The sequence below is a fragment of the Trichosurus vulpecula genome, chromosome 4 (genome assembly GCF_011100635.1).
Source record: "Trichosurus vulpecula isolate mTriVul1 chromosome 4, mTriVul1.pri, whole genome shotgun sequence".
In the NCBI taxonomy this organism is placed as follows: Eukaryota; Metazoa; Chordata; class Mammalia; order Diprotodontia; family Phalangeridae; genus Trichosurus; species Trichosurus vulpecula.
The window spans coordinates 150,788,812-150,813,119 of NC_050576.1; the positions used below are offsets into that span (position 1 = coordinate 150,788,812).

Genomic DNA, 24,308 nt, shown 5'->3' on the forward strand with positions numbered 1-24,308 from the left:
TATCTATTGCATCAGGCCGAACCTGAAAATTAAGACAAGGAAAAATTTAGATTATCATGAATGTAGGTAATGGAAATTTGAGTAGCTGGGTTACCCAAATTTGGGTAGTTTGTGGTAACACTGATGTTTATATAGCACTTTAATGTGTTACAAACCATTTTGTAATCAGATCATTCCAACAATCCTGTGAAGTAACGGGGGAGGGGGGACAGGTGATATCTCCATTGTACAGATAAGGAACGTAAGGCTTACAGATGCCCAGGGTCTTGCCCGTGGAACATGTAGCTATTAAGTTTTCAGAGCACAATCTGATCCCAGGTCTTTTGATTCCAAATCAAACAATCTTGCCACTACCTATGGTAACTATAGATAAGGGAAAAAAGATGTGAAACTTAAGGGACATTGTGGAGAACTAAAATAGCAGACTTTGTTAACCAGTATGAGATCAAGAGAAAGGTTGAGATTTGAGCTTGTAGTTCCAATAAGAGTGATGAAACTATAATAATTGGAAAGGAATGTTTCATTGGCACAGGAACTCAAAGCACCTAATTTTTCACTGAAGATTGAGGCATTTATACAATATTTGAATGGAGACCTCCTGTGGGCAGATAGAAATATGGGGACCAGTAGGGCTAGTAGGATGTATATGTGGTGGTTGAGGTCCCCTGAAGGACTAAAGGCAGCTAGGTGACTCAATGGATAGAGTGCCAGGCCTGGAGTCAGGAAGACTCATCTTGCTGTGCTCAAATCTGACCTCAGACAGTTACTAGCTGTGTAACCTTGGGCAAGTCATGTAACCCTGTTTGTCTCAATTTCCTCATCTGTAAACTGGGAGAAGGAAACAGCAAAGTTTTCCAGTGTCTTTGCCAAGAAAATCCCAAATAGGGTCCCCAAGAGTTGGACATGACTGAAAACGACTTAACAGCAACAATGAGAGATTAAAGAATGAAAGGGAGACATGCCTAGGGGCTGGATGAGCCTAATGACAAGAATTCATAGATTGGAGGAAAAGAAAAGGCAAAGGAGAGAGTTTTCAGAGACCAGAAAAAAATTAGAAGAACATGGTATAGTTAAAAACCAAAAGGAGCTTCTTCACCGTGATGGTGGTATTCAGTAAAGTTGACCAATTGAGAAACTTACTTAAATTTGTCTTTTCTCCTCTGTGCATCAGTATTTTGATCTGTGAAATGAAGCTAGTATTTTCCACTGTGAATCTAATATAACACTAGTGTCAAGAAATTTCACCATAGATAATATCAAATGTTGAGACTTCTATAGTCTCAGCATTATCACTGACATAGGGGCTTCACCAACTTGTAATTCCGGATGTGTTTTCCCAGATGCACTCGGTCTCCATGCAGATTTTTCATTTTATGGTCCTCTTAAAGACTTTGTAACTGACCTCTTGGGGGAAGTGGCTCCATGAGAATAATTCATCTCACGTTAAAATGGCATCATTACATATTTTTATAGGAGGGTATTGCCATTAGAATTGCAATCGGTAGGGAAGGAATAAAATAGAAGAATGTAGTTGAAGTGCAGAATGTGTTCTGTGCCTTTGTCATGAGAGTGCTACAGATGTCTTTTATATTAGTTCTGTTTAAAGACAGGAATCCTCAGCCTTTTAAAATTCAGTCACTAACTAGGAGTAGCAATTCCTCTCCAGAGTTCTTTAATGCTGAAGCCATCACTTCTAGGTGTGAGAAGGTGACTCATAATGTATAGAAGAGTGGTAACTATAGAAACAGCGAACACAATGGTGATACATGGGAGCCCCTTTTCCACAGCTGTCCATACAGATGTAGCTTTTATTAAAATAACTCTATAGGCATTCAGAGCATGCCTCATGGAGATGTATGCTTATTAAACTGAAACTTCATTCAGTGGTTCAGACCTGGGCATATATTCATGATGTTTTGTTGTGTTTTTTTTTTAGCTTTGAGCTTCTTACAGATACCTTAATGCCATCATCATCATCATCAAATGTTACTTAATGAGCAGCAGTTTCTCAATACTTTTGCCCTCTTAGATAATAAACGAGAGGTCGAAGAAATCAATATCTGCTTGTCATAGAAGGAACAGTGAAGTACTGAAGGAAACTTTGCAGTGACAGCAATCTCTGCAAAATTAAAATCAAATGAATAGAATTTGCCAGAATTTAAACTAACTGGATTGCGTCATTAGTTTTTTAGTTCTCTTAATGAGACCCAAAATGGGCTTTTAGATTTTACTGTCTATTTTTATAATATTGACAACTTTGGAATTCTTGAACTTGGGAAAAGAAAGAAAAGGGAGGAAGGGAAGAGGACACAGATCTTTTCCATCCCATTAGTTCTGGATCCAGAATTAGTCTCTTTCCTTGGGGGATCTTTTTAGTGATTTATTGGAATGGGGGTGTGAGGGGTGATGGGTAATCTGTGAGTATAGACGAGTGGTCTACAGAGACCTCCTTTGTAGATAGATTGCCACAAAGTAAGTTCTATCAGCCCACCATGATTCTCACCAACCTTTCCCATACTAACCAGCATACTGGTGGTCAACTATACTATGTCAGTCAGCAGCAATAGGATTATAGAAAAAGAGAAAGCAAGGTGGGTGAGAGAAGCAATTTTTTTAAAAAATTAACCACCTGGCATGGATGTAAGTTTATCTTTAGCCTGATTGTACTAAATGGATGGTTAAAAAGCTATGTGAAAGGATGGTGTGTTTTCTGTCAACATTTTCTCAGTAATATAGCATTTTTTGAAGAAATGCTCTACTTTTACATTTCATTAGTACTTTGGTGATAGAGGATTTTATTTTGGAAAGCCAAGTAGATCACAAAGAAGTAAGAGTTGGAAGGGGTGTCAGAGGCGATCTATTCTTATCCATACCTTGATGAGAAACACCTATGAAACATGCCCAGCAAGTGATCCTCCAATCTTTGCTTAGAGACATCCTTGGTGTGGGAGGAAGATTTACTACCTCTCCAGACAACCTGTCCTACTTTTGGCTAAGAAACCCCACCCCCCCTTCGTATATCACACCTAAATTTACTTCTTTATAAAACCTTACATGTCTGTAAAATTGATATAGAAAAGAAAGAGTGAGAATTGTCTTGTTAGCTCATCATAAATATTTTCAAGTTCTGGGTTAATGAATTATAAGGAAACACAACTTCTCTGTGAGATATTTATCTACTTAGAAAGCAGTAAATTTTTGATGTGCTTTGACTTCCTCTTTTGTGTATTTGATACTCCAATTATGGTAAAATGATACATCTGTCATTGTCTTTATTACAGAAAGTAGACAGCTGGCTCTCCCCTCTAGGAAAGGGAGGAGAAATATCAGATTTTAGATATCTGAAAAAATCCCTACAATATTAATTTTACAGAGGAAAACCTTTGTCATTCACCAATGCTGAGGCAACGATGACCCTATATTTGTATGTGATGGGTGCCATGTTCCATAATAATAAACAGCTCTAAAAATTAGTTTCTCCACAAGTTCAAGGAAGCTACTGAGGGGGATAGTCATTTTTTATTTTGCTTTTTTAACCATCTCATACTTCTTTAGATAGTGACCCGAGGATGTGAAACCGTGGAAATGACATTGCGGAGGAATGGGCTGGGCCAACTGGGCTTCCATGTCAACTTTGAAGGAATTGTAGCAGATGTGGAACCCTTTGGCTTTGCTTGGAAGGCTGGCCTACGCCAAGGCAGCCGCCTCGTCGAGATCTGCAAAGTAGCCGTAGCCACCCTGACTCACGAGCAGATGATTGATCTGTTACGTACTTCTGTGACAGTCAAGGTAGTCATCATTCAGCCTCATGAAGATGGATCTCCCAGAAGGTAAGAAACCAAGAGTCCAGGCCGCACATTCCTGGGTGTGAATTGTTTGGTTCTCTTGCTGCTTGTAACATGTAGCTACCCTTTACCATATTTATCAAGGCTTTCAAGAAATGCTGTGTTGTGTCTTTAAAAAAAATTAGTTGGATTGTGGCCATTAGATCAATTTAGGTTTAATTTAATTACCATGCAGGAAATTTTAGAACGTAATCCACTAAGTGATTTAATGGGAAAGGGAGAAAAGGAACAAGTCTTTATTAAATGCCTACTATGTGTCAGCTGCTGCGCTAAGCGCTTTACAGATATTTTCTCATTTGATCCTCACAACCTCCTTGGAGGTGGGTGCTATTATCATCTTCATTTTACATTCAAAATTGAAGACGCAGGTGTAAGTGACTTGTCTGAGGTCACACAGCTAGTAAGTGTCTGTTGCCAGATTTGAACTCAAATTTTCTTGACTCTCTGCCCAGTGCTCCAATCTCTATCTATTGTTGGTGTGAGTATACAGATCTATGTGTGTATATATTATTTGAAATGTATCATATAAAATACTTATACTGGGAAATGTACCACATAAAAACTGAGAGGAAAAATAAACTGAAGGTCAGAGAGAATGAATTTTCTTTATAAAAATCCAAATAAAATACATAAAGCACTTTGTAAGCCTTAAAAGACCTATATAAATCTTAACTGTGATAAGAAAAAAAAATCAGTGCTCTGCTATATTTTTATTCTCTTTTATCTTTTTTCTAGTAGCAGATTTTTTCTTGATGGTAGTTTAGCCTTTGGCAGGCAAGAGACCTTTTCCTGCATTTAAAATTAAAAATTAAAAGAATCCTGGAATTCTTTTTTTGCTTGATGAGGTCACTGTAAACATGAGATAGAAAAAATCAGTATCTGCTTTTCATAGAAGGGACATTGAAGCACTGAATGGAACTGGGAAGTGACTCATTCTCTAGAACACTAAAGTAAAATGAGTAGAATTACATTAAGTAGGTCTAAATTTCGGAAAAGAGGCTGCATGATTGGTGAATCTCAGATCTTATTTTTTTTTTTCTCCTAAAAGAAGTAAATGTAGAAAAAATACCTTAGTGAAAGTAAGGACATAAGAACATAGGCATTGCCTCTTTTTCTATCATGAAAACTATTTTTTTTACACTTCTAGTTAAAAATCATGCTGAAACATGAAAGAAGTGTAGAGCCATGGGAATTAAAAAAGCCAGTCTAGAAGAGCCATCCTTTTCAGATTAGGGTGTAATACTGCATTACATAGGAGCATAGATTTTGAGCAGGAAGGTGTAATTTTTTCATTTCTGTTTATATAAGTTTCCTTCCTCATCTATTCCTCCCTTCCAAGGAGGATATGATTTTACAATTATCACACAATTGTCATTCTCTTTGGCATGTTCTTTGAGAAAGATGATATTAATAAATGTTACACAATTTATCATCAGACTGCTTCATACTCTTGGCAGAGGAGGCTTCTAGTCAGTTCATTGATTTATATTTTGTTCGTGAAGTATGATTATCTTCTAACGTTTGCTTGTTAATAACTGATTACTGCTCTGGTAACTTTTGGTATGTTAAAATTGGCAAATGCTGTAGCTTCCCTTTAGCATAATGTTACCTTAAATGAAAAACAGGTCTTTTGGGCCTAATTAGGAAATAGAAGTGCTTATGACAACAAGACAGCAATATTTACTGTCTGAGCTCTGGAGCCATTGTTTTTATATTCATGGTGTCTAGTAAATTTGGGGAGGGGGGAGGGAGGAATCCCTTTTCCTTGATTTTCAATACTCATGGTATGTACATGAATTTTGAAAATTGTTAAAAGTGAAAAAGAAATTTTTAGTAAAGTAGGTATTGGTTATAGGGCTGAGATACCAAAATTGCCTCATAATCAAAAAACCCCATTCCAGTAAGCATTAAGCCATTTATTAGGAAGGTTACTTTATACAATGGTCTTATTCTTATGTATGATATAGATTTGTAACTCCCAAAATATTGGGATGAGAACCAAATCTACATATGCTAAAATGTAGCAGGAAAAGAAAACTGTTAGGGATAAGTTGAAGGGATAAGCTATATAGGATGCGAACTCTTTGGTAATTTCTACTACTTTAACTCTTGGGGTAAAAATATAAGATCCGAGACTGAGAAAGACTGTCACATGTGGCAATGGCAGGATCCTTGGTTACTTTGGAGAGAGTGGTTTCTTTTGAGTGTTAAGTTAGGAAGCCAAATTGCAAAGGGTTGACAAGTGAGGGAAAGGAAAGAAAATAGAGGCAGCAAGTGTAGATATTTTTTTCCTTAGAAATGTGGGTGAAAAAAGGAGGAGAAATATACAACGGTAGCCTGAGAAGATGGTGGAGAAGATTTTTAAGGATGCGATAGACTTGGGTTTATTTGAAGGCAATAAGGAAGGAACCAGTAGAGAGAGGGAGAGAATGACGATTAGAGTAATGAGATGCTTGAGAGGAGAGGTGGATATGGAGTCAAGAGTATAAGTAAAGGTGTTAGCCTTGGCAAGCAAAAAAAAGCCACCTTAATGATCAGAAACTAGAGGAGAGGAGAGAGTGGGAAATGATGTCAAGGGATTTTAAGTTGAACAAGATAGAATAAAGGGAGCTCACACTAAATGACCTCAATTTTTCTCAGTAAATTAAGAGTTGAAATCCTTATCCAAGAGCATGCAGGGACAAGGAAATGAGGGACAGTTAAAGAGAAAAGGGGAGATTTGAAATAATTTTGATGGGGAGTGAAATAAGGAACTAATTAGGGTGGAGTAGAAGAATCAAAAAAATATTTCCTAATAGCTAGAGATTAAATTGTTGTTCCTCCATTGTTCTGTAATATGAAAATATTATATGGTTGGTTCCTAGTTATCTAGCCAAATCAATATCCACACCCTTTAGCAGCTTAGATTATTACTCAGACACCAAAATCTTCCACAAAGTGCTTGTGAGTGGGTAGAAGATATATGTTTGTGTTCCACACCTTTGTTTTTGCTAGCTGTAAAACAAGGCCACTTACTAAACAAACAGCTAAAATATATTAAACTCCTACTATGGGCCAGGCATTGCCCATTGTATTATACCGTATAGGTAATACTAAACAGTGAGGAACATTTAAAGCCAAGAAAATTCGCTTCTTCTGCTTGGCCCTACAGGACAGAACTAGGAGCATTGAGTAGAGATTGTTGAGAGGAAGACTTAAGCTTGGTACAAAGAAAAACTTTCTTTTTAATTAGATTTTAATAACTTTGTTTTTGCATTGCCTAGATTTCTCCAGTATCCCTCCCACTATCTTCTCCCAGAAAGACCTCACTTATGACAAAGAATTTTTTTAAACGAAAAAAAAAAAAAAAAGAAAAAGAAATCAGCAAAACTGACCAAAGCATATTTTTTTTAAAAAAATCTCATGTTATATGCCATGTTCTACATCCATGGACCCCAAACTCTGCCATGGAATTGCAGAGAGAAGGCTTTTCCTCATCCTCAAAGGCCATGCTTATTCTTTGTAATTACACAATGTTCGGTTTCACTTGTTTTCTTCCGTTTCTTTCCGTTTACATTGTTGTGGTCATTGTGTATCTTGTTTTCCTGGTTCTGCTTCCTTCACTTCACATTGTTTCATATAAAGTTTTTCCATGCTTCTCTGGATCCATCATTTTCATCATTTTTTATAACACAGTAATAACTTCTTAAGAATTAGAGCGATCCAAAAGTAAAACAGACTGCTTCAGAAAGGAGTGGAGACATTTTCGGTGAAGGCCATTTATGAAGGTATCTTGTTCAGGGACGGATTGGCCCAGATGCCTTCGGGATGCAGGAATAATGCAGCTCTTTGTTTCCCTACCATTAGCCTGCCCACTTGGCTTCCCGCAACAGACTAGGTTGCACTTTTATTCTCTCTGACTAACTGTGATGAACTCACTGAGGAGCCCACCTTTAAATAATAGCAAAATCAATGGGTTCAGAAGGCCTAGAATAACATGATAACGGTGATTAAAATCAAGAATAGACCCTCCCCAGGTTGCCTGGGATATATTTTAAATGATCACATACTCCAACAAGAGATATGTTTATCTGAATAGCACAGCATCATGAAACCATAGGAGAGTTCCAGATAATGCTTCTACTTGTCACCAGTTTTGTTTTGGATTTTGACGTAATTACCTAACAGACTTTGATGACCTAAGCTTGTCTTTGCAAAATGTATTGCCTTCCAGGCTGTGGTAGTGAAAGATTAAATGGAAAAGTTTTCGGAGCTGAACTACAGATTTAGCAATTAGATTTCTTTTTAACCCTAAAGCTGAATCTGTCCCAGTTTGTGTTATTTTCCTTCCAGCATGGTAATTAAGATACTCAACTATAAGCAGATGATATGTACATTTATTGTTAACCAAAGAGGAAATCAAAATGCTTGCATGTAATTGATCTTGCAGCCTTATCTAAAATTTCTGAGTATTTCCTTTTGGCAAGCCAACTACAGAAAATGTGCCAGATGCTATAAATACAACTCGAGTCCCTTGACTTGTATCTAGTATCTCAGAGGAAGCCAAATACATTTATCAATGAAGTTTGAGTTTCCGTTGATGTGGAAGGGGTAAAAATCTTTAAAGCTTGGTTTTTTTCCCCCTCTTCCCATTGGTTGCAGTGGAAGTTTCCCAGGAGACAGGATCATCTATTCTTTGTCAATTAAAAACACTGCAATGCATCAGCTGCAGCAGGCTAGCAATAGAATTAGAAGATGATATTTTTCCTTTTTGGAGGGTATTCATTTTCGTTGGACACATTTCGATTTGACAGAGTGGGTGTGTCCTGGCAAACACACCAATCCCAAATGCATTCACTGACAATCGTTGAGTAGAGTGGTTACAAAGGATAAAACATGGCTTTCTTGTTTTTTTTTTTGTTGTTGTTTGTTATTTAACACAAAAGAAATATGGGTGCTTTCCTTTTAATGTTTACCAGCTTTGCTCTTTGTATTTGACCTGAGCTTTGTTACTGGTTGGTGGTGTTTATGTCACAGTCATCATGTGCATCCTTTGGTTCTGCATCGTTGGTCTTGCATTACTTCAAATAGGTCTCCCCAAGGGTCTCTGAATATCCATCACACTTGACAGCAAAGGCCATAGGATTGTAGGTGGCACAGTGGATAAAGTGCCGGGTCTGGAGTCAAGAAGACTCATCTTCCTGAATTCAAATCTGTCCTCAGATACTTACTGGCTATGTGTGACCCTGGGCAAGTCACTTAACCCTGTTTGCTTCAGTTTCCTCAGATCTAAAGTGAGCTGGAGAAGCAAATGGCAAACTACTCCAGTATCCCTGCCAAGAAAACCCCAAATGGGGTTATGAAGAGTGGGAGATGACTGAACAACCAAGGACTTTGTGTATTCTCTCCTCCTACCCCTACAATGGAAAAAGAAAGAATAAGAGAGGTCTAATGATGTGCCCATAATCACACAGGCATCAGGGATCAAGTGACAGAGCCTGAGTTTGAACTCGGATCTTTTGACTCTTTCCACAATGCCACATTGCCTCTTGGTGGTGTTTTTGGTACAGGACATATGACAAACACCCATGGGGAAGACAGAAGAACTCATGCAAATTGAGATGTGGAGCAGCTCGAGCAGCATGCAGTGACATATATACTGCAGAGATTAGTCTTCTGGGCTTTCTTTAAATCTGCTTCCTCATTTCACCAAAAGAATGGTTCCTTTGGAAATTTGCTGTACGTAGCTAGCCTTAAAGGAGATTCTGCTATATCTGGTCAGAGCCTGGTATATATGAAGCTAAGTCTCGATAGTCTGACTAGAAGATTGTGTTTGTGGAAAATAATGTCAGGGAAATTGCTAAGCAAGCACTATAATGGCTAGGATTAGTTGGTAACGATTTTTGTTCAGTCATTTTCAGTCGTGTCCAACTCTGTGACTCCATTTAGGGTTTTCTTGGCAAAGATATTGCAGTGGTTTTGCCATTTCCTTCTCTGGCTCGTTTTACAGATGGGGAACTGAGGCAAACAGGGTTCACTGACTTGCCGAGGGTCACACAGTTAGGAAGTATCCAGGGACAGATTTGAACTCAGGAAGATGATTCTTCTTGATTCCAAGCCCAGCACTCTATCCCCTGCACCATTTAGTTATAAGTCATATTAAATTGAGCGTCAGAATACATGCTTGTACTTCGAGTAGTAATATAATAAGATTAGCTGTTTTTAGATGAAATGATTTTTGAGAAGAGTTCTTTGGAGGACAGCAGGGGACCAATTAGAGAAATGGAAAAGAGAATTTACATGTATGTTTGGCATAGCTGAGATATTGGAAATTGCTTCGTTCTGTCTGTATTCTGTCTTCAACATAATACAGTACTCAGGCATTCAGCAGAAGCCTCAGGTCATGACTGCATTTTTATAAGATTTTTCCTATAAATATCAAACTTTGAGAATGCCTTGCTAAAGACTACTGTTCTCATGACAGCTCTGAGAGAAATATTTTACAAACAAAAGCTCAAACAGCCCAGCCTTGCTTTCTAACACACACACACACACACACACACACACCAAACAGCGCAGCAAGAAAACCCAGGCCTAGGTCAGTAGGTCAGTATTTGGAATGGGAAGGGTATTGTGAGCCCACCAAACCCTCCCAGCATCCTTAACTTTCATGGGCTTGGAAAGGAAATGAATATGCCATGCTTTCCCATTTTGTGCAGAAAATGGAAGCTTCATCTTGCCCTATCTTCTGAATTAAGAAATGAGATTGATATAAAAGTTAAATATTTTGTGGATAGTGGACAGAACAGCAGAACATACATACACACACAGACAGACACACACACGCACACATACAAACACATTGAATTGTATCTATTCAGTATTCTTAATGATCTCCACTATTTATACATTTAACAAATATTAAAAAACAATAAATAAAAATTGAATGCATTCGAGGGACTAGATTCTAAATCCATACCAAATCCTGTTTCAGATTTGCCATCAAGCAGGTTTGTTCTTGGTGTGTGTTGGTGGGGTGGGGGAATGCAAAATAATGACATTATCTTTTAAGATAAACAAACTCCATTGAACAGATGTGTATTCAGCACCTGATATGTACAGGATATCTTTCTAAACTGGGCAATAGTTCTGACCCTCAAGGAGCTTACATTCAACTGTGTAGCAAGGGAGCAGATTGTCAGTATACACATAAGTGTAGAGCAAGGGAGAAATCAAATTAAATGTTTTAGGAAAAATTGAGGAGGAAAACAATACTAACTTCTGAGGGGATCAGGGAAATCTTCATAGAAGAGGTAGCACCTTGGCCAACCCCATAAAGGGAGATTAAGAATTCTAAAAGACAAGGAAAAGTAGAGGATGCATTCTGAGAACAGGATGGGGATATAGCTTCTGCCAACATACAGAGGTGTGGAAAATATGAAATATCTATTGGTTGAGTTTGGCTGGAATATGGGGGAGTAATGTGAAATAAGACTGGGACATAAAGGTTGGAGCCAAATCGTAGAGGAACTTCATGTTAGAGAAAGTAATTTATATTTTATTCTGTGGGCTATAGGGAAATCCTAAAGGTTTTTTTTAGCCTAGGAGAGTCATGCATACTGTACACTAAGAAAATAATTTTGGAAGCTCTGTAAGGACGGATTCAAAAGTAGAGAGTGTGGAGGTGGGGGGATCAATTAGATGACTATTGTAGTGATCCATGTGAGGGGTAAAGAAAGTATAAATTAAACTAACGACTAACCATGAGGGATGAGAAGGAGCACAGATGCAAGAGATGTTTTGGAGGTGGGATTGACCACACTAAAGCAATGTTTGGATGTGGGGGCTGCAGTGAGAGCAAGGGAAGATTCAAAAATAACTTCAGGTTTTTAAGCTCAGGAAGTTTTGTTTTGGAGGGATTGATGCTGAGCAGAAATAGGGATGTTTGAAGTGGATAAATGACCAAGTTTTGGATATGTTGTGTGTAGGGTACCCATGGGATTTCTAGGTGGAGATACCTTACAGGCATTTGGAAATTATCAGATCATAAATCTAGAGCTTGAAAAGACTAGTAAATGAAGAAACAGACAAATCTAGCCCAGACCCCTTAATTTACAGATGAGGAAACTGAGGCCCACGGAGATTAATGATTTGCTCAAGGTCATACAGATACATTTTTGTGCTAAGGTCCAAGAGAGAGAATGGGTTAAATATGGATGCTTCTGGGAGTCAGTTTTATAGAGAGAATTGATTCTTGCAGGACTGGATAAGATGACAAAAATTACAAGGAGAGAACGCAGAAAGAAACATATAACACATCTCATATTCCAAAGCCAAATAGATGTTATTTTAAGGTTTTGGGAAATCAAGCCATTGATCCCTCTATATTGTCCTGCATACTTGAGTGTTGAGAGAGAAATTACTTTTGAGGAAATTTTTCCATAATTGAGAAGGATGCATGACTTAGTTGGTGTGGGCATTCCTTCTACCTAGTTAGATATCAGCTCCTCCCTGCTTTAACGGATGGTCCTTCATGAGTTGCCATAGCAAAAAATAGTTCTTCACCTAATGGCCAACCTTCTGGTGATAAACTTCCCCAAACAGCTGATAACTTTCAAGAATAAAGGGTCACCTTCACACCATTACAAAACAATATGTTTAGACTTTCATTCAGGCTCATAGGTTAATGGGAAGGAGAGGGGGTTAATTTTAAGACGAGATTCTTTGTATGCATATGCATATCTTTTTGTGCTCACAAAACCCTTGAGGATCATTTATTCTTTATTTCTTGCTGCTCCTTTCTGTAATTAGGCTTCCTGTACAAAGGCTTTTTTTTTTTTTTTTTTTTTTTTTTTTTTTTTTTTAGCACAGAGGAGAAAAATAGTCACGATATGGTTAAGCTATAGAGGCATTCCCATTTACAGTGGATATGTGTGCTTGTTGTAAATGAAAGTTCAACAGATAGGCTGAGAGAGATGTCATCGTGTTGCATTTAAAGGCAGGGTTTTTATGTGGCTATTGAGGCAGCTGGTTCTTAATCGGTATGTACAAAAGCCCCTCAGCTTTCCTCGGGAGTATTATACTCCAACTTTTTAAAAGCATCATGTAGTTCATTAAAGGTAGAACATCTTAGAAAGTCCTTTGTTAACTCTAGAATGAGTACAGAAAGGTCTCAGGGCTTTTAAAGCTGACTGCTTCATATATAGGCATATTAAAACTGAAAAGGCTTGCCTTGAACACACCAATATCAAAACTTCCCCGGGCTTCATCTTGGAATGACAAACTAGAGTAATTGGCTTTGTGAGCTGACTCTGAACTTGTTAATGGTGCTATTTGTGGTGTGTAACTTGTTAGTGGAGACCCAAGGGTGACTGTAAATGACATAAAATATATTTTTCCAGCCTAAAAGAACTTAAGTACCTTACTGATCTATTGAATATAGGAAAGAGAACATGGAGAGATTGCCTCTCTGGGAGCCATCAAGCTGGGTAAAAAAATGTACTTCTGATGGCTTAGAAGTACGCAAGAGTTGGATGTGAGTTAGCCCTAAATTTTTTCATTGATTGTGACTTATTTTTTTTTTTTACATACCTTACCATCATCAGCTCAGTCCAAGTCAGTCATGTTAGATGCTGGGGCTAAAAAAATAAAAATCAAGCAAATCCCTTGCTTTCAAGGATCTTGCATTTTAACAAGGGAAATGGCAGGTCATTTGTTAGCAACTACCAGGTACATGCAAAACCATTTCAAGGAACCACTCATTGCTGGAGGAATTGGGTAAGGCCTTGTATAGGAGATGGCCCTTGGATTGAACTCTGAATGGAGTTAGAGACTCGATTGTCAGAACAAGGTGAAATAATAGACTGGACATAGGCATGAAAACAGGGGACGGAATTCTATGTATCAGTAGCAGTAAGTAGGTCCTTTTGGCCAGACAATAGAACATCTAAAGGGATATAATGTGTAATAAGCCTTAGAAGCAGGCAGGTCGGAGCCGAATGGTGGAGGACTTATAAATGTCACGGTAAAGCGACTATATTTTATCTTGGGGGCAGCACCAAGGAGCCAGTCCTACAAAACGTTGTTCATCTGTCCAGAGACATGACAAAGAAATACTGGAAGATTTATTTCATGGCTCTGTCGATGCCAGGATAGTTAGTCCCTGACAGGGAGACAGGGTCATCGGAAGGGTCCAGTTTTATAGACTTCAACTCAGAAGATGCAAAAGCTGCAAAGAGGTCATGGAAGATGCAGAGATTGATGGAATCATATAACTCTGGAGTGGGCCAAGCTCATTGGCTTTGGAGGCCCTGGTGGCAGTCATGGAGGTGGTGGTTGTAGAGACTTCAGTGGTTGAAAAGGTGATAGAGGAGGTTGGGGGCCTTAGTGGCAGAGGCCAAGGAAACTTTAGAGGTCAGGGTGGTTTCCCAGGAGGCCAAGGAAAAGGAGGAGACAAGCCACAAAGAGAATAGAGAGTTCTCCGCATTCTCTTTTCCCCTGCTATTTGAAGGGATTGAGAGTGTTTTATCCTGTCATCTAATCATTGAAAGAGCCTTCCAAGGACCTTCCAAGACAAACATGCAGTCCAGAAGCCTTCTTGGAAAAACCTGAATGACATTTCAATGGAAAGTGGGTGTTGATTTTGACTGGATGGATGGTCCATGTAAACTTTTTGTAGAGATGTGTGATTAAAAGAAAAAGTCTAAGATATCTTACTAAAACCTGGAATCATTATTATACAATATCGTAAGTACTCTATCAACCACCAATTAATTATTAAGCACCTACTAAGTGCTAGGGAAACAAAGAAAGAAAAAAAACAACTCCCATCTCCGAAGAAATTCACAGAAAGTGTGTCAGTAAGATACAAACGAGATAAATATAAGATCAGTTGAGGGTCATCTAAGAGGAAAGACACTCAGATTAAGGAGGACTGGGAAATACTCTTTTTTTTTTTTCAGAAGGTGGATCTTTAGCTGAGACTGAAAGGAAGCAAAGGAAGCCAGTATGGGATATTCTCATAAATTATGTGAGAGGGATGAGAAATTTGCAAACTAATCCAATTATTTTCTAAGATTCCCAAATTCTGTTGGTGGATTCTTCATTTTTTTAATGTCATCATTTTTTTGTGAATTAAAAGAATGACTGACTAACATCACCTATCCTTCAACAACAAAAACAATTAAGTGGCTATTATACACAGATAAGGGGTGGTGGTAATAACTAGTTTACATAACACAGTCCTTGTCCCCCTGAAGCTTTTAGCCTACTTAGATGAGAGTATAAACACAAATCACTGAAATACATAATATAGGGGCTGCCAGGTGGTTCAGTGAGTAGAGCACCAGCCCTGGAGTCAGGAGGACCTGAGTTCAAATGCAGCCTTCTGACTTCCGTTTTTCATTATCCCACATTACCTCCACTGCCCCAAGTAACTAGCTGGGTTTTAGATTGTCAATAAGAGAGGAAACTAGGTAGCACAGTGAATAGAGGGCCAGGAATACCGTCAGGAAGACCCGAGTTCAAATCCAGCCTCATACATCTAATAGCTGTATGACCCTGGGCAAGTCACTTAACTTCTCTTTGCCTCTATTTCTTTATCTGTAAAATGAGAATAACAATAATAGCACCTACTTTCCAGGGTTATTGTGAAGGTCAAATGAGATGATAATTATAAAACACTTAGCACAGTACGTGACACTTAGGAAGTGCTATGTAAATGTTTCTTGGCTTTATTATTGTTATTAGTATTATTAATTATTATTATATTATATTATTATTATGGCAAGAGGTCAGTAAACGATCAGAGCTAGTCATGGGAGGGGGTGAGGATGCGTGTGCCTCTCTGTACTTATTTTATGGTAATTATTTTATATTACTAATGGTTGGGTGGTTTTTATTTTGTTGAGGAATTATCCCATCACATCCCTAAGCCTAAGCATGGATAATTGAAACTAGACACAAATAAGGAATTTAGACCCTTCTGATTCCATTTGGGTGAGGTTTGTAAAACCACCTGCAATGCGCCACCATAAGGTGTTTCCTCTTGAGCAGAGGAGGAGCCCTGGAAAGAAATTGTGAGACTTTTTAGGTATATGAGTGTGTCGATGTGTGTGACCAGGCTGGATGACTCGGTTTCTCTTCTTGGTTCCGCAGGGGTTGTTCTGAGCTCTGCCGAATCCCCATGGTGGAATATAAACTGGACAGTGAAGGTACCCCCTGTGAGTACAAAACCCCTTTCAGGAGGAATACGACTTGGCATCGGGTCCCTACTCCTGCTGGGCAGCCTCTGTCTCGTGCCTCCCCAATCCTGGGAACATCTGACCGGCTGCCCTGCCAGCAGCTTCTCCAACAGGCTCAGACAGCTATTCCTCGCAGCACGTCCTTTGACAGAAAGTTGCCAGATGGCACAAGGTAAACTCCTTCATTCTTGAATTTCTCCCCTTTCTTTTTTTCCTGTGGGCTCTCCTTATAAGCCCCTTGGGTTTTAGGATTTGCTGTCTTCGGATGGTACTTTTCTTTGGCTCAGTCACTCATAAATTAGCTTGTTCTAAACAGTGGTGTCCAGACATTTGGGCTAAGGTCAGAAGGAGCTTGGGGGAAAAGCAGGGAGTTGGCAAGGCAGGGAGTAGGTCATCCCTCTCTCATTTGAGTGGTTCCATGGGAGAGAACCGGAAACTGCCCAAGGAGCAGACGGTTCTCCACAGCAGAGTAAACAGTGTCTCCTCTTTCCCCATCGTGAAACAGAAGCTGCTAGGTAATTTGTGCTCTAAGCATCCTGGGTAAGATAACACTGGAAACTCTGTGACGGGAGCCTATGTAGACAAGTAATGAGCATAAATAAAACAAAACGATCCTCTGCAAAATTAATGATTAAATTCCATTATCATAACATGGGCACCATTGCAAGAAGTTCTGTGATCATTAGGAGGCCTTATGCTTTCCTTTCCTCCCTTAAATGTAGCGTAGTAAGGTTTAAAAGAAATTATTTGAAGCAAATTACTGTCAATGAATGGGAAAGCATGAATTTAAAGCTTGTTAACAGTATTCATTAAATGCTTAAGGAGTGGTTAGCATTTCTAACCTGTATAACTTAAATTTTTATTGTATATCTATAGCTACAGGTATACACATACGCACATATATACACACACAAATATGTACATTCACACAGTCTTGCATGTGCATGTGCGTGTGTGTGTATGTGTCTACATACCATATTAATTCATTTGTATAAATGCATGCGGGCACTTCCCTAGATGGCAAAATAAAATTATTTATTTGTGAAGGACCTGATCAGCTCTTACTCTTTTTTTCCAAATATTTAATGTTTTCCAATTAAACGTAAAAGCAATTTTTAAAACTCATTTTTTTAGATTTTGAATTCCAAATTCTCTTCTTCCCTTCCATATCCCACCACCCCCACCCCACCCCCACCTCCACCATGAGAAGACAAGCAATTTGATATAGGTTACACATATGCAGTCATGCAAAATATTTCCATGTTAGTCGTGTTGTGAAAGAAAACATAGGTTCCCCCCCACAAAAAAAAAAGAAAAAGAAAGTTTAAAAAAAAAATATGCTTCAGTTTGCATCCAGACCCAATCAGTTCTTTCTAACTCCCATTTTTAATGTTTATTATTCTTGAAGCTTAGAAGTGTTTCTTCCCTGTGCCTCTTCTCATTAAAGTATACTGTTTCTCCAAACAAGGTTGACAGGCTGTGTATGAAATGCGGTAATTGATAAGAGAGCCTTATACATGTTGATTTGCCAAATGTTCTCTTACTTTTCTTTTCCCTTTCTTTATTCATTAAATTTCAAGAGACTCGAATTCCACTCTCTGCCCAAGGAAGAGCATTTAATCTAGTTCAATTAAAGACACAGTGAATTTAGTGACTATTCCATAGCAATAAAGATGCAAGTAGACAGTCCAGGATAGAGACCCATCATAATAGTTTGATGTGCATAAACAAATTGAAGTCCTATATCGAAGCTTAAATGAAGGAAAAATTCCTCAAAGATATTTTCTGTGTTAAGATGGTATGCAGTAAAAAATATTAAATAAAATAATATCCAGAAAAGATCTTGTAGCAAAAGAATTTGAGAGCTATTTTTCTGCCTGCCCCCAACATTAACTCATTTTTGTGTTTCACGAGCAAATTGTACTCTCAGTGAAACAGGATTACAATGAAAAATGATGATCATTTGAAAATGAATAGAGCTCACCAGAATGCCATGAAGTATAATGAAAAACCTATTGGTGCTGTTCTTATCCCAATTCTACAATCTTTTCTTTTCCTCTGTTCCTATTTTCCTACGTGCTACATTCCACATGAATCTTTATATTGAGTTCTGTAGGTGATTAAGTGTGGTTTTGTTTCTACACATATTTCTTTTCACTGTAACATTCCCAACTATAAAGCAACTGACATATCTCATTATAATCAACTCTTAATTGCTTATAGCTTAATTATCCTGTTCTGAATGGTTCAGTGTTTTTTTTTCTTCATCTCAACATGTTTCTTTCTTTTCTTTGTAATTGTAAAAAAATGAATTTATTTGTAAAACAAAACAGGCCAGGTCAAGATGTTGAAACTCCACAAATACCTCAGTGCACTGTTAATGATTCTAGTCAACATTACAGAAGTTCACCAAGCAACCAGTCATCTTCCAGTGACCCAGGACCCAGCGGGAGTAGCCACTGGAGACAGCAAGTGGGATATGACGGGTATTGATGATTTTCTATTGCACTCTAGTCCCCTATTTTCTGTATAGGATTTAACCAGGTTTTTTTTTTAAAAATCACATCATTTCACTGCTGTGGGAGCAATGGTTTGGCTTTTTGCTTGTTATTGTTGACTTTTTTTTTTCATTTCAGTAAAATAAAACATAAAATTGAACATTAAGCCTTTAGGGAAACTATAAAGACCAGCCTTTGGTAGCTTTTTCTTTAAATGCTAAAGAGGGGTGAACTCCCAACCTTCTTTAATGCCATTTTTTTTCCCCTTTAAGAGACTGCTCAAAGTTAAAGGATAAATAGTAAATAATAATTGTATAAATAGATGAACATTTTAAAGTAGTAATTTTTAATTAATTATAATAGCAAGCATTTAAATAGCTTTTAGAGATTTGCAAAATGCTTTACAAATAACTCATTTGACAAAATTTAACAAAAAGCATTTTTTTATTCATAACCTTGGTGTGTGACAGACCCCCTACCATTTAACATGTTATCCAAGCGGCAGAATATTGTTGCCTTGACACGTTTTGCTATAAAATATCCCTGGTCGTATATGCATAGTGTCTAGGAGCAGACCGGAGCAAAGTCATATGGTTCATTGTGAGCATTGTGACAGTTGAATTGATTGATGCTAATAACAGAGAAAACATTAATAAATTTCATGGGAAGAAAATGGGAAAAAAATGCTCGTCTAGTCAGACTTTTCTGCAGAGTAGTAATTGCTGCTAGTAACTGTATTGGCATGTTGCTTTGCAACAGAATCCAATCTCTGCCATTTTAAAGGAATGATTTAGAGAATGAGCAAAGGTTTTATGTTACTATATTAACATTTACAAAAGAAAACTTGCACCTATTTCTTTTGCATCTTTCTATTTTATGTAAAATTAGATATTTGTATTTTAAGAATGTTTATTTTTTTCCTAGAAATTTCCTAAAAATTGTAAACAAATTATTTGTATAAATGAACATTTTGCAGTAATAGTTTTCCTAACTAGTAACAATAGCAAGCATTTACATAGCATTTAAAGGTTTGCAAAATGCTTTACAAATAGCTCATTTGACAAAATTTAACAAAAAACTTTTTTTTCATAGCCTTTTTCATTCTGAATTTAAAAAACATAAGTTTGGATTTTGTCTAGGGTTTTCTTAGCTGGGGCCCTTCTCTATTGCCTAAAAGTCAGTCAGATGTTTGGTTGTTGCTGTTTTTTACCACTGCCTTTAAAAATGATTAATTCTAACAGAAGCAACAAAGTCAAGAGAGGTAAACAGAGAATGCACACTGGATGGATCTGGCTGTATTTTGCCACAGATTCATAGTCCAACTATAGTTATTTAACCTTTTATAACTCCCATGTGGCCTTACTGACTGACCATTTGGTGAATTCAGTTAAGTTCTGCAGACTTCAAGACACACTCAGCTCCAGTGCTGGGCTTGAGCTGAAAGGCACCTACCTTTTTACGAGGAAATGGCTTCTAAATAGGGTTTCCTTTTCATTTCTCTTTCGGAAATTCGAGATGTAAAGAATGGTCGTGATTACGGGTTGATTTGGTTTAAAAACAAGAACCTTAATTTCCCTATTTCTCTTTAGGTGCCAGTCTCCTCTACTTCATGAACACCAGAGTTCCGGTCCACTGGAGTGTGAAGGAGCCAGGGAACGAGAAGAAATTATGGAAGGAACTAGACTTTCTGGTAATTATATACACCATGGGGTTCATTAAGGACTTCCATTCATCCAATAGCTGTTAACCAAGCATTTACAAACTGCCACTAGTCTTCCCATTTTCTAGCACTTCACTTTAGGGCTACCAAGCATTTTCCTCCCAACACCCTAGTGAGGTGGGTGATACTATGTGCAAGGCACCAAGGGGGTTATAAAGCTGAATGAGACATGACTTCTGCCGTCCAGAGTACTAAGTAGGGTAACTATGGATAGTAATTGTTGGCTGCAGGGGTAGTGTTGTAACTAGAAGCTGCTCCAGTAACAATAAATGCTTAACTAAGAGTGTGCATTTTGGTAAGATCAGGAAGTCCTTGAATCACATTCCTCTGTGTTCCCAACTGATCATTTGTTCTACAGGTATCTTTCTTTCCCTTGAGAATTTTCCTAACCTTAGAGATTGGGAACTCAAATCTTCTCTCCATTTGTGGCAGAAACCAAGTGGCATGGACCACCTTCCAAAGTCTTGAGCTCCTATAAAGAGAGAGCCCTGCAGAAAGATGGAAGTTGCAAAGATTCCCCGAATAAGCTTTCTCATGTAAGTCTTATGCATAGATTAGTTACTTGTCTGTGTGAACCCGTGTCAGAGCCAATGATGTATTAGACCAGGTTCTTTAAGGGTCACTCTTCATCTTCACAGATTGCCTTGAAGGTGAGGAAAACCAGAAGTAGGCTCTTTTATTCTGATTTTACAGAGGAAAATGCTAGGCTTCAGAGAGAAGTAAATGACTTGCCCAAGGTCATGAAAATCAGGGACAGAGCTAAAAATAGAATTCCAGCCTTCTGGTTCTTATTACCGGATCAAATTATTCTCCCCTAATACTCCCCCCACCCTTTTAATGCAAACACTTTTTAACTACGGAAAAAAAGACCAAAATAAATAATAGAAAGTTCTCTAGTGCGACTTGGGGTCAGATAATCTGTATTTAAAATCAGTGCATGACAAGAAAAATCTTGATATGAAGGCAAAATTAACACAAATGTATTCCAGCTTACAGGAACGATACTTCTAATTAAACATAAAACAAGAATCTGTCCATTCTTAGTTATTCTGGTATTTCCAGAAACAAATTTTAAAATAAAAGTATCACATGAATAACTGCACAACATAGTTGTGATTACATCAGGATGAATAAACTTATTCTCCATGGACAGATTAAAATTTAGTAGGTCAGTCCTGGGGAGTTGCCTGAGGCACATTTCCACCAAGTGACTTCACCATGCTCAGATAGCTAGTAAATATCACGGGAAGGATTTGAACCCAAGTCATAACTTTCAAGTCTCCCACACTATTCATTATGCCACAAATTACATTAATTAAAAATCGGAAAGGCTACCCATTACTGTCTGATTTGTCTTCTTGACATTTAAGAATAGTGTCGATGTTCACTAGCCAACCGCATTGCACGTTTCTTCACCTGGTTGCTGGAATGGAAGACAGAACCTCAATCTGTCCAGTTTTGTTTTGTTTTCTACAGACTCTAAATCTATAAACCCCTAGCTGTAGTTTAAGCATTGGCAGAGTGCTAGGGATAATGACGTCTGCTAAAAAGATCAGTGAGACTTAACTTAAGGGTCTGGCAGGAACATGGATAACCTATATCAAATTGCTCGCCTTCTCAGGGAGTGGAGGAGGGGAGGAAGGGAAGAAGAGAATTTGGAACTCAAAATTTTTTAAATGAATGTTAAACATTGTTTTCACATGTAATTAGGGGGAAAATAGTAATTAAAAAAAGGATCTAGCAGGAATAAAGGGCAAGGTACTTTAAAATAGATTAGGGACAGGACCTCTTTCCAGTTTTGACTATCATTTGCTAATTGGCTTCCAGTCCTATTACGTTACCTGGGCCTTGGAGATGGAGTCCATAGCTGTATGAGCATTGTTGCAGTTCCTCTGGAGACAATGTGATTTCACAGATAGAGTGCTTGATTTAAACTTGGGAAGACCCAGGTTCAAATCCCTCCTCAGTCAAGTACTAACTGAGTAACATTGGGCAGGTCACTTAACTCCTCTAAACTTGTCTCCTCATTAGTAAAGTGAGGGTAATGAGCTCATCCGGATGGTTAAGGTTCTGTTGACCTGCCGCTGTATTCATAGTGCTCCTGATGGAGCAGAGCCAGAATTCTGGCCTTCCTCTGCAAAAGAGCGTTAAAACTACCTAAATATTCTGCTCCTACTACTGTCTTCACCATATAAATCATGGAAGTACTTTCCCAATAAAATCAATCCTTGTCCCTTCTGTAAATCATCTACCTACTTCTGTTGCATGTATGCTGTCCCTAGCTCTTATATCTGTTACTGATTTTATGGGCTTTTGGATAGTGACAGCATGTCTCTACTTTGTGCTCAGATGACTGTATTCTGCCTGAAGAAGGTGGTACTCATTTATTTCATGCCAAACTAAGTGAGGGAGAAGGGGGGAGGTGTGGCGAGGTTGAGAGGGCCTATTCTTCCCCAGAACCACTGTTTAAAATAAGCTTGTTTTACTTTTTTCTGCTGTTTTGGCTGCATGTATTATTCCCTGTGTTGTAACACTCACCATTTGTTTAGCATGGTTCCTGACACGCAGTAGGTGCTTAATAAATGTTTATCAACTGAATGATCTGCCTGATACCTGATGTTCTTTGTCCACTGTTGTCGTAGTTACTGTTAGTGCTTTTAAATCATGTGTCTCTCCTGGCAATGGGCAACGACCAGGGGTATGTGTGACACTAATAGAATTTATAGATTAATGGAATAAAAGTCTGTTAAAAATACTCTCTCTCTCTTTCCTCTTCAAGATTGGAGACAAAAATTGTTCCAGTCATTCTAGCAGTAATACCCTCTCAAGTAACACATCCAGCAACAGTGATGATAAGCACTTTGGCTCTGGAGACCTCATGGACCCTGAGTTGCTGGGATTAACCTATATCAAAGGGGCCTCCACCGATAGTGGCATCGACACAACCCCCTGCATGTCAACCTCAATGATGGGCCCTCTGCATCTGACGGGCAGCAGGTCCATGATGCACAGTCGGGCGGAGCAGTGGGCTGACTCTGCAGAAGTGCCCGGCTCTGAGGAGGAGCAGGCTAAGCTCTATGCCGTTCACAGCTATCCATCTGCCATCTCTGTCAGTAATACCGCGGAAGGCAGCATGGGTGACCTCAGTGAAATATCTTCTCATTCCAGGTACATAATCCGGTGCCCAAGTGAGTAAGCACCACCTGCTCACAGGATCAGCGAGCGCCATTTTCTGTGGTGTGATACATAACCCAGCTGTGCTGATTGGCACAAGATCTGGCTCAGAGCCAGAAAGAAATTTTATTGTTGTTGTTGAGTCGTTTCAGTTGTGACCCCTTTTGGGTTTTTTTTGGCAAAGATACTGGAGTGGGTTGCCATTTCTTTCTCCACCTCATTTTACAGATGGGGAAACTGAGGCAAAGAGGGTTAAGTGACTTGCCCAGGGTTACCTGGTAAGTAAGTGTCTGAGGCCAGATTTGAACTTGGGAACATGAGTCTTCCTGACTCCAGGCCTGGCACTCTATCCCCTGCGCCATCCAACTGTCCAGAAAGAAATTAATCCCGGCCCAAAAGAAGGCAGCCTTTGGGCAGGAATGGAAATATCTGTAGAGCTGGGAAATGAAGTGTAGGAGACTGGGTTTATGCTTGTTTCTATTCCCATTGTGCTCACCGGGAGGAAGTCGATATGGAGCCAATGGTTTATGGACTGTGCTGGGTAGTTTGGTGGGGGGACATTACTTCTTGGTGAGATGGCTGCTAAACATTTTCACATGACTTATCAAAGCTACGCTGGCCTACATGCAGTTCCTCAAACACAACACCCCATCACCCTGAATGAGGAGCTCCTTAGCTTCTCCAGCTTCCTTTAAGATTGAGCTCAAGTCCTACCTTCTCCAGGAGGCCTTTCCTGGCTCCCCCAGTTACTAATGCCTTTCTCTTTCAGATTACCTTCCCATATTCTGTATATATCGTCTTTGTACCTAGATATTTGTGTCGAAACTTGAGATGTCCAAGAGGTAGTTAG

The 24,308-nt window shown here is 38.6% G+C and overlaps 1 protein-coding gene across 1 annotated transcript in view; it reads left to right on the forward strand.

Annotated features, from left to right (window-relative positions):
- The window catches only part of SIPA1L2 (signal induced proliferation associated 1 like 2), a 117,308-nt gene that overhangs the window by 54,377 nt on the left and 38,623 nt on the right, over positions 1 to 24,308 (forward strand). Inside the window, 6 exon segments of the mRNA XM_036756506.1 lie at positions 3,556 to 3,830; positions 15,981 to 16,238; positions 18,469 to 18,552; positions 20,154 to 20,254; positions 20,717 to 20,820; positions 23,064 to 23,452. Of these exon segments, the coding sequence (XP_036612401.1) occupies positions 3,556 to 3,830; positions 15,981 to 16,238; positions 18,469 to 18,552; positions 20,154 to 20,254; positions 20,717 to 20,820; positions 23,064 to 23,452 (1,211 nt within the window).